The following is a 10,938-nucleotide window of genomic DNA, read 5'->3' as shown; positions in this document are numbered from 1 at the left end:
CCTTCTAGCTCTTATGCTTGGCAATTCTGGCCCAGCACAGACAGACCCTTGGGTCAATTTACCGCTACGTGGCCTTCCTCATGGCCCAGGTAATTGTGGACATCATTCAAAGCTGCCAGTGCGCACTGCCTGAGAGAGGACAAAGAGAGAGAAGAGGTGTGATGGAGGTGATAGAGGAGGGAGAAAGACAGATAGAGGAGGCGATAGGGGTGGTCGGGAAAGGGAAAGTCAAGGAAGGGAAGAGGAAGGGGTCAGAAGCCAAATGCTAAAGGTTGTCATGGGTGGTCTGATGAGCAGGAGATCCGTTTGGGTGCGGAGCCTCCCGGTCAAGTCTGCATTAGCAGAAGGGGTAGAGGCAGGAGCAGGAGGCCCACTGGAGGTGGAGGGAGGTGAGAAGATAAGAGAAGGCTGGTGGGGTGGGTAGAAGGAGAGGAGAAAGGAAAGGATGGCCCATGAACCAAGGTAAGACTACTTACTTCCGGATGACCAAAGCTTCCTTGTTATCTGGTCGAAAGAACTCGTAGTTCTTGTAGTGGACGGCCTCTCGGCGGTACTGGCCTAAATTGAACACTAAACAGAGAGTTGGGAGGAGGCAGCTTTGAGTGGGTGAGTTTGGCACATTGACCTTAGCGGCGGAAGGGGCTCAGTGATGTGGTGACTTCTTCTTTTCTTCTCTGGGGAGGGATCCGGTATCATTCAAGGGGGGAAGGACCATAGGAATGTGGATGAGATTTAGTTCTGGGGACCACATTAGGAAGTGTGTCCAGGGAAGGGCGACTAGGCTGCCAAGGCAGAGGAGGGATTGGCCTCAGAGGACAGAGCTAGAGCCATGGGAGGAGGATCTCCTCTTTGTGCCCACCAGACTTCTTGAGGCTAAATGCCCCCAATTCCTTCAGTTGGGTCCTTGTATGACAGATTCCCTAATCTGCTCCTCACCCTGGTCTGCCTCCTTTGGCCATGATCCTGCTCCAAGGGCCTTTCTAGAATGTGTGTTCTGACAAAGTGCCTCGCACCCCCTAATCCTCAGCACTTGAGATCATGGGTTTGTATCAGGACATAGGTTCATGGCTACATTTAATTCTCTGAGCATTTATTAAATGTCTACTACATACAAGACACTGGGATACAAAGGCAAACACAGAACACTTCCTGCTCTCAAGCAGGCCCCAGTCTCTGTCTGGGGAGGGGAGGAAACCCTGAATTGCTTTGGAGTCACAGAACCTGAGTTCAGCTATTTGGGACTCCTGGGAAAAGCTCAAAGCAATTTGCTTTGGGCCAGACATTGTCATATCTTTACTGGAGCCTTGAAATGGCTGCGTACGTCTGAAAGTCCTCGGACGAGAGCTCTGCTCACTACCTTGGCATCTGCCTTCTCATCTGTGGAAGATCCTGTACAGTGCTATGATCCCCTGAGGCCACTAGATGGGGATGGGGAAGCCACTAACTCTGGGATCCTAGGGAAGGGGAATCTCCATTCTGATGGGGAACTAAGGAGTGGCATGGGAGCCTCCTTGGCCAGAAGGCTGTACGTACCTTTGGTTGGGGTCCCAATCCAATTGAGGTACCTGGTAAGCTTTGTAGAGATATAGGTCTTGCCCCGGGCAGGCAGCCCCACCATGATCACCATCGTGGGGGAGTTGGTGAACTGGGGAATGGATGCTGAAATTTAATTCAAGTTGAGAAGCATTTAGGAAGTTGCCTGGGATGGTGCTTGGTGCCAGTTCCTTTGCTGCACCCAATCCTTGCCCTCCAGGAGCAGATGATCTAATGAAGCCAGGCTGGGGCTAGGAAATCAGAGACTTCGCAGTAGAATACAAGGTAGCTTGTGGTGGGGCACAGGAGATACCTGGGCAAAGTGCCCAAGGAAGATGTGAAGAGGGAGAGATGGTGGGGCTGATGGAGCAGTTCACCAGGGTGGGTTGGAACTTGGCAGAAGGCATTGAGATGCCTCATCCCCTGGCAGCTGCTGGCCCTCTTTTCCCCAGCTCCAGGGTGTTTCAAGCCTCAGTGGCAGTGATTATCCACTTACTTCCTTAGGAGCTCGCCAGCGTGGTGGAGGGGAAAGGCCTTTACAGTTAGGAGAGGCCTAGGCTTAAAACTCAGCTCTGGCTTTACTTACTGGACACAAGTGGCTAGGCCTCTGGGCCTCAGTTTCCTCCCCTTTACAACTGGAGTGATAATGCTTGAGCAGGGGAAGAAAGGGCTAGATGAGCCTTCCAGCTGACAGGTGAGGGCCTGGTTTCCAATCCCAGCTCTGTTCCAGTGGCACCTTGGAACACTTCAGCTTCCCAGGCCTTAGGCTCCCTTTTGTAAAATTACAAGACTGGACTAGGTGTACTTTAGAGTCCTATGCAGCTCCCAATACTAGGATTGCAAAGGCAGGACTGGCATTTTTTGTGCCCAGCGCCTCCCACAATGCCCTCCAGAGGCAAAGTGGGCACTTACTAAATGCTCGGGCTGAACTGAGATGACTGATCTCAGGAGAGGAAAGAAGTACCCCCAGAGCCTGGGGTGGGCCTGAGGGAGCCGTCAAGGGAGGAGGTGGGGGGCCTCAGGGGCAGCAGGGTGCTACTGGAAGGGGCCCTTTGGCCAAGGCAAGTCACACACTGGCCCAAGGCCTCCCATGCCCAGGCCCCCTGTATCACTGTGACTATGGCTTTATCTACAGAGAATTTGCAACACCCAGCCCAGAAAGCGGAGCGAAGGAGCACCCCCAGCACAAGGGCAGGCTGTTGTCTTTGGGGAACTGGCCCTCCTCTCTTCTTTGAAAATATTTATGGCTCTTGACCTTCTCTCTCAGCCCCCTTCCCATTGCCTCCTCCTCCCTCCATCTTCCTCCTCCCCATGTAACTCCCCCCGTCTCCCCCCCCCCCCCCCCCCCGTTCTAAACTGAATTTCAAATGAATTTTCCACTACCTTGATGTCCCTGAGCACTGGGGCATCTCCTTCCTTCCCTCTCTGTCCCTTTTCTACGCCCCCTCCCGCAACTTTTGGTTCTGGGACAGTGGGACAGTGTCCTCCCATTAGTGGAAACAGGACACTCTGAAACAGGACTGAGGGAGGGAGGGAGGGCCCCACATGGTGGTTTTGTGTAACCAACACCTGTCTCCCACAGCCAGAGGGACTGAACTTAGACACGTCACCTCGCCTCACCCCAACCCCCAGCTAGGGAGAGGGGCACCCAGTGAAGGAACAAAACTTTTCCAGTCTTCATATGGGAGTCAGGAGAACTGGGTTCCACATGTGGAAGGACTCCTGGCCCATGGAACCTTGGGCAAGTTCCTTTCCTCCTCCGGACCTCAGTTTCTCTGGCTATCAAATGTTGGACTAGGTGATTTCCAAGTGCCTTTCCAACTCTCAAGTTCAACTCTTATTTACTTGCTGGGTGACTCGCAGCAAGTCACTCCTACACTCTGGGTCTCAGTCTTCCTCTCTATAAAAGGGGTGTGTGCAGGTTGGAGGACAGGGTCTAGTCTGAACCCCTGATATCCCGTAATTCCAATTTGTAGCTTTGGGGAGCCCTAAGTGCCGTGTTCTCAAAGAAGAGAAACAATAGAAGGTTCAAGAAATAAAGGGAAGGTTCTAATTGGGAGAGGAAGGTTCTGAAGGAAAAGAGAATGTTCTAAGCAATGTGTCCCAAGGAGACAGAGACTTCTAAAGGAGAGGGACGAAGCCTCCGAGAGCCAGGTGAGGGTGCAGGCTCAGGGTGCGGGAGGAGAGAAACACACGGACATCCCCCTCCTGTTCAGCTGTCTCTGGCTGCCCCTGCCCTCACCCTGCCAGCCCCGCTGACAGCTCCCCCTACCCCACTGGGGGCCCAGCCCCTTGTCTTCCTGGGGGCCCCAGCCTCCTTACAGCTCTGTCATTCCCCTGGGGGGCCCCAGCTTCCCCCCACCCCAACCCGACTTACAGCCCCTGCGCTGCTGCAGATGGCTGCCGCTGGCATGGGGAATCCAGATCTTCTGTAGCCGTGTCTGGGTGAGTTCCCCCATCTCTTGGGACATGTCGGGTCTCCCTTTCTCTGCTCCCTCCCTCCCTGTCTCTCTGCTCTCTCTCTCTGTCTCTCTCTCTCTCTGTCTCTCTTTCTCTCTCTCCCTCTCCGTCTCCGTCTCTGTCTCTGTCTCTTTGTCTGTCTGTCTGTCTCTCTGTCTGTCTCTCTCTGTCTGTCTCTCTGTCTGTCTCTCTCTCTCTCCCTCTCCGTCTCTGTCTCTGTCTCTGTCTCTCTCTCTCTCCCCGTCTCTCTCTTTCTCCACTTTCCCACCTCCGCCTGCTACTCTAAGGTCCTAGACTGCCTTGGCTAGATCTCAGCTGTGGCTTTGCTGGGAGGGATCCTGGGGGAGGGAGTGTCTGTAATACTGTCCTTCCCCTGATGGCCCCAGGCTGGACAGAGGTCAGTAAGGGAGGCCTCTGAACTGCCCCCACCAACTGCCTGTCCCCTAACTGTGTATGGAGCAGATAACCTCCAAGCCCCTTCTCCTCCCCCTCCCTCTCCCTCCAAGGCTGCCAATGGAAAGAGGGCTTTGGGTGTCAGTCTCCTCCCTCCTGCAAGACACACCCTACTCCAGGGGTGGGGACCAGGATGGCCCCCTGGGGTCAGAGAGGGCAGAGATGGCTGCTGCCCTCTGAGGAAGCTGTCCCAGGCAGTATCTCCCCCCACCCCAAAATGAGAGGCTCAGGAGAAAGAGAGAGGCAAGAGGGAAAGATGGAGGTATAGAGTACCCAGAGGACTGAGGGACTGAAGGATAGATGGGGAAACTGAGGCACAGAGGGAGAAAGGAAGGGAGAAAGTGAGGAACAGAAAAGGAAAGAGAGAGAAGCCCAGAGGGATATAAAGAGGAAGGAAGGGAACAGAGGGACATTATAACAGAAGAAGAGAAAGCGAGATGAAGGAGTCAGTAAAGGAGAGGAAGGAGAAAGGGAAAGAGGAAGAGAGAAGACAGGGTCCTGGTGCTCACTACTCATGTGGGCAAGGAGGAAGAGGAGGCTTGGGGTTGGGGGAGCCTCTGAATGGGGAGCCTGGGGTAGGATCGGGGTCACTGCACTACCCTGGCCCCAGGCCCAGGGCTCCTCTGGGAGCAATGGCCTGTAAGTAGGACAGATGGGTCCCTGGCCCAGAGAGAGACCACACAGCAGCCTCCCCCACCCCACGTGCAGGGCCCGTGGGTCTTACTGCCCTCTCAGCTACAAAAGTCTGGCTTTGTTCCCATTCCTGCCTCTTTCTCCCCCCAAGAAGAGGGCACAAGGCCAAAGCTGGTCTCAGCGTGTCCCCCTGCCTCAGCCTGGAACTCCAGGGGGCAGGGTGGGGCTTGGCTACTTTCTCTCTCTCTCTCTCTCCCCTTCTCTCTCTTCCTCCCTTTCTCTCTCCCACTTCTCTTTCTTTCTCCCTTTCTCTCTCCCTGCCTCTCCCTTTCTCTCCTTCCCTTTCTTTCTCTCTTCCTCCCTTTGTCTCTTGCTCCCCCTTCTCTCTGCCTCTTCCCCTCCCATCATCTCTCTCTCTCTCTCTCTCTCTCTCTCTTTCTCTTTCCTTCACTGTCTCTCCTCTGTGTGTCTCTTTCACTCTGGCTGTGACTCCCTCTAATATATCTCCAGGATTAGATACCTTTTCTCAGTGGCTCCCTGAGACCCCAGCCCTCCTTCTCCTCCCAGCTCCAGGATCTAAAAACAATTGAAATCCCTTGCTTGGTCTGCCATTAACTCTGATGTCCTGGTAGCAGAGCTGGAGAAGAGCTCCCACTCACCCTGGGATTTTACAGTGAACACTAAGATCTTTCCATGGGAACCCTGAGAGTGGCCTAGGGTGTTTGAGGGGGGCACATTCTTCCATATACTTCACAGAAAGGAAAACAGGTTCTAAGAGAAAGGGCCTCACCCGAGTTCACAAGAAGGCTTAGTGGCAGAGTTGAGATTTCAACCCATCTACAGACACTTCCTAGCTGTGTGACCCTGGGCAAGTCACTTCACCCAGTTTTGTCAAATGAGGTAGAAAAGGAAACAGCAAAGCATTCCAGTATCTCTGCCAAGGAAGCACCAAATGGGACCATGAAGAGTCGGACATGGCTGAAACCACTGGACAGACAGGACTCTTTCTGCTCACTGTTTTACAGAGGAGGAAATCAGCCGCGAGAGGAGCAACAGTGTGCCTGAGGAGTCACAGGCCCCTCAAGTTAAGCCAGGGTCTTGGTCCTGCTGGACTTGCAGGCCACCACACACTGCCCCTCCTGCTTGACTGCCTGAGTGCTAGAGGAAGATGCTAATTGGCTTAGATTTAGTCCCACCTTTTACTGAGGGGGGAACCCAGGATCAGAGCATATGATGGTGAGGAGGCAGTCCAGCGTCCTTATTTTAGTTCTTGATAGAGGAAACAGAGACTGAAACAGGGGAAGGGACCTAGAATCACAGAACATCAGACCTAGAAGGACACTTAAAGGTCATAGAGTCTGACCCTCCTAGAGTTACAAAGGGAGAAACTGAAGCCTAAAGGTCATTGCCCATGACTCTTGTCACATCCCAAAAGAGGGAGGAGAGGCTCAAAGCAAAGGATCTAGACTTAGAAGAGCCCCCTGGTCTAGTTAGTGAACAAAAAGGGCTCCCCAAATGCTTCCAGTTTGGTAAAGAGGTGGTGGTGCAGGTAGGGGGAAACTGAGTCTCTGAAGGGCTTGCCCAAGATCACACCACTGGACTGCCCCACACCTCCACCCTGAGATAGTCCAAATTTGGTATGTTTCAGAGAGCCAGTCGATCCCTTCGATTCCCTGGGGAACCAACCTTTCTCCAAACCTTGGGGGCAGAGAAGGACCCCCACCCTCATAGCTCTGCCCAGTTTTTGCCTCCTCCCCAGTCATCTACACCTTCCTTTGCGAGCCTTTATGCCCCCTACCCTTACCTGCTCTCTTCACTCTTCTGTCCTCCATGGCTTAGCTAATTCTCCGGAGACAGCCCCAGAGGGGCTTTTGATTTGAAAATCAGGTAAGGTTGCCGTGTGCCTGCTTTCCCAAGAGAGTGGAGAGCCAGGGAGCGCCCCTTGGATAGGGAAGGCCCGATGGGGGGGGGGGGGTTCAGTTAGGCTGCGATCAGCTGTTCCTAGCTCTTGCTAAAACTGCCTGTAAATCTTTCTCCTGAGTCCCCCCCCCTCAAAGGTCAAAGCTAATTTTAAACATGTCCTGGCTTGAGAAAGGAATATAAAACCACACACACACACACACACACACACACACACACACACACACACATCCATCCCTCATCCCTCAGTTGACATTCACTGGCTGTAGCCAGCGTAGGACAGGAGATGTTGGCCAATAGCTTCATAGACTCCGAACTTATGATTTTGAGATTTGATCTCAGTACTTGCTAGGGATGACACTGTATGCCTCGAACTTGCACCCTCTCACTAGGCCTCAATTTCCTGCCTATATAAAAAAAGAGCTTGAAGTTGAGGGTTGTTAGGCTCTCTTTTCCTCTTTAGGTCTTGTCTATATAATGAAAGACTGGAATCCAGGGACTCTGGCGGGAGCGGGGGGGGGGGGGGCTTTCCTTATCTTTGGGATTCAGTTTCCCTTGCCTGTAAGATGAGGGGGAGGTTGGAGTCAATGAGATTTAAGCTCTCATCTTCTCTTTGGGACTCACTTTCCTTATCTATATAATTATGGGGTTGGAATCGATGGATTTCTAAGTTTACTATCTCTTTCTAGACCTCAGTTTCCCCATCTATAAAATGAGGATGTTCAGAGTTAATGGGACTCCTCTAATTGGTGGAGATCGATTATTTGATGCTTTTTACCTGCATGAGGAACAGGTTTGGTGAGAGCTTGGGAGAAGAGAGATCTTGATCTACTGGCTTCTAGCTTCAAGAAAGAAAACGTAGTTCCAGACTACCTTCAAGTCTCTGAAGGGAGAGAAAGACCTAGAAAGTAGCAGATGTGCAGCAGAGCCAACACCTCCATCATGTCCCTATCTCCAGCTTACTACAATAGGGACTTCAGGGAATTTCTCTTTGAGTGAGCCCTGGGATTCTGGAGAGCTCATTTTCTCTGTGTATTTTCTGATATATTCTCCTCTGATTTCTGTTTGTTATTGGCTTGAATAAATGGGTTTATTTGCTATTTTTCTATGTGTGTTCTTTGTGGAAGTGGCATTTGGTAGGAAGTCAAACCTTGGATTGATAGCTTGGGGTCCTGCTCCCCTGTTAGGGATAGTGATTACCTTCCCCAAGACTAGCGCTATTTAGCAGATTTAAATTTCTTTCTAGCTTTCTCTGAGGAGAGCAGAGTGGCCAGCCTCTGGTGGTCATCTCTTGCCTCCCCTCCTGATAGGAATCAAAAGTCTTCTTTGAAGAAGGGTGGATGGAGGAGACTGTAGAGCAGCAATAAATTATATTCCATCACAATCATCTACCACAAATTGTTCAGCTATTTCCCAGTTGGCATCCCTTCAATTGCTAATTCTTCACCACCACAAAAAGAGCTGCTATAAAATATACTTTTTTTACATTCCAGTCCTTTTCCTTTTCCTTTGATCTCTTAGGGATACAGACCCAGTAGTGATATTCATGGATCAAAGAGTATGCACAGTTTTATAGCCCTTTGGGCATCGTTCCAAAGTGCTCTCCAAAGTGGCCGGACCAGTTTACAACTCTACCGACAGAGAATTCGGGTCTCTGTTTTTCCACTCCAATATTTGTCATTTTCCTCATCTGTCATATTAGCCAATCTGATAGGTATAAGGTACCTCAGAGTCATTTTAATTTGTATTTCTTGAATCACTAGTGATTTAGAGAACTTTTTTCTTTTTAAGATATTTTCTTTTTTCCAATTACATGTAAACATTTTAACATTTGTTTTTTTTAAATTTTGAGTTCCATAGCTGGCCAGTTTGCCTCAGTTTCCTCATGTATAAATGAGCTGGAGAAGGAAATGGCAAACGAATCCAGTATCTTTGCCAAGAAAACCCCAAATAGGGTCACAAAGAGTCGGACACGATAAATAACTGAAAAACAAAACTTATAAGACAAACCAACGGAGGGGATCGGTTGGGATGCCTCAGTACATTGAAACTGCTATCAAAAGGTGTCAGACAGAGCTTATGGGGCACGGGTGGGGGAAACAAGTAAAAAAAGATTTTTTAAAGAAAAAGTTTATTTTAAAATGAAAATGTAGATAAATATTTTAGAGCTTAATGCTTTGAGATTTTGATTCTCATTTTCTCCTTTGATTGCTGGTATTAGGGATTATTAGCTAGGAATGAAAAATCTCAAAAGTGGTTCTGCAAATGTTAGAATGTGTGATGAAAAGTGCAGAAATTGAAGCTCATTGGTGGGGTCGTTGTTCTCTCTTATCCTCTGAGTTCCAGATGTGACATCTAGGTGCAGCGGGGCCAGACAGCAGCTCTTTCGGGGACGGACTTGATAATTGTCAAAATGGTTCCTTGCTCACAGCATCTGCAGAAAGCAATCACATGTGAAGTTTCACAGTTGGCATTTCAACTTTTTAAAATAATTCCTCTGGTGTTCCATCAGCTGATAAGAATAGAGTGACTTAAGGTCTTCGGAGTGCTTTGCATCTCTTGCCTCTTGCCCCTCAGAGACACCAACGTTGATTTAATAATACTAACTGATTGATACTTCCAGAGTGATTTCAGATAGGCAGAGTATGTTGAAGTCATCTTATTATCCTTATTTTCCAGATGAGGAACTGAGTTTCAAAGACATTGAGAGGCTTTTCTAGAGTCCCAGTTAGGAAGTGTCAGAGGAAGAGCTTTGAACCAAGATTTTCCTGATTCCAAGTTCAGATGAAAGAAAACTCAGTTTATATATTAAGATCCTGGGATTAATACTGCGGAAAGGCAAAAGCCATCTGCTTAAAGCAAGAGAAGATACATTGCAAAGTGGCATGTAAACTTCAAGGGTGAGAACACACACCAGGGCTATCTAATCACCTCCTTTTACAGACTAGGAAACTGAGGCCCAGAGAGATAAAGCAACTTGGCCAATATCAGGAAGCTTTCTCACGGAAAGACCATCATGACTCCCAGCTGCCTCTGTCACAGCTGGATGAGGGACAAGTTGACTCAAAGCATCATTCATTAAGTACCTACTGTGTGCCAGGTACTGTGCTAAGCCTTGGGGACACAGAGGCTACAAAAGGACCTGCTCTCAAGGAGCTTACAAGCTTCTGGAGCAGAAAAGATGTGACAACTCTGTTAAAACAGAATAAGGGCAGGAGAAATTGGAGAAAAATCTCAGAAGGAAGGCACTGACTTTGAGAAGGCCTGGTAAGCCTTCTCTCAGGAGGTGGGTTTTAGTGGGAAAGGAAGTCAGGGAAGGAGGAGGGAGAGTGGAGCATAGAGAGCATCTCAGGTCGGGGAAGCAGCCAGTGAAAGTGTTGGGAGCTGGGGAGGGAGAATATTGTGGTTTTTGCAATAGGCCAAGGGTGAGGGCATCCAGTGGCCATGAGTGAATGGTCCAGGGTTGTTAGCATTATAATCAGGTCCCACTCTTCCAATCCAGCCATTTCTTAATTCTCCTGTTTCCCACTGCTCTGTTAAGCAGGAAATTCTGTCCCTGTCACCCTCTTCCTTCAGTGTCCCGAGGGCACTGACCTCTCTGCCCCACAAGCCATGGCTCACTCTCCCCTGGGTCTCCAGTCTTTCCAGTATTGTTCTACTGTCACCAGAGACCCTTGTTCCTTGACTGCTTCTGGGATTAAAGTTACAAGACAGAAAAAAGACAGGAGGCATGGGAGTCTCTTGGAGGCTCTTGCCCTGAAATGATCAACAAATACCTCTTGGCACCACAAGGGGCAATTGGGATAGCATCTGGGCAGCACAATCAATCCATCCTCATGGCCACCCCTCTCACACAGACCCTGACCACCTGTCATCTTGGCCATCCCAAGAGCCTCCTGACTTGGTCTTTCAGACAACGGGCCCGCCCCCTCCAACTCA

At 50.1% G+C, this 10,938-nt stretch overlaps 1 protein-coding gene across 4 annotated transcripts in view; it reads right to left on the bottom strand.

Moving 5' to 3' along the window:
- The window catches only part of PFKFB1 (6-phosphofructo-2-kinase/fructose-2,6-biphosphatase 1), a 15,290-nt gene extending 10,791 nt beyond the window's left edge, over positions 1-4,499 (bottom strand). For 3 of the 4 annotated variants that reach the window (XM_072626518.1, XM_072626519.1, XM_072626521.1), the window contains exons 1-4: positions 3,911-4,499; positions 1,534-1,659; positions 477-570; positions 63-129 (exon numbers count right to left, since the gene is read on the bottom strand). In XM_072626518.1, coding sequence (XP_072482619.1) covers positions 63-129; positions 477-570; positions 1,534-1,659; positions 3,911-4,004 — 381 coding nt within the window. In that variant the 5' untranslated portion in view covers positions 4,005-4,499. Of the gene's footprint in view, positions 1-62; positions 130-476; positions 571-1,533; positions 1,660-2,916; positions 3,127-3,910 lie in introns of those variants that run through there. The other variant, XM_072626520.1, reaches the window with a different exon arrangement.
- Positions 4,500-10,938: the final 6,439 nt, after the last annotated feature.

The sequence above is a fragment of the Notamacropus eugenii genome, chromosome X (assembly GCF_028372415.1).
Source record: "Notamacropus eugenii isolate mMacEug1 chromosome X, mMacEug1.pri_v2, whole genome shotgun sequence".
In the NCBI taxonomy this organism is placed as follows: domain Eukaryota; kingdom Metazoa; phylum Chordata; class Mammalia; order Diprotodontia; family Macropodidae; genus Notamacropus; species Notamacropus eugenii.
The sequence above is the reverse complement of the archived record's forward strand: the minus strand, read 5'-3'. Positions and strand labels throughout refer to the sequence as shown.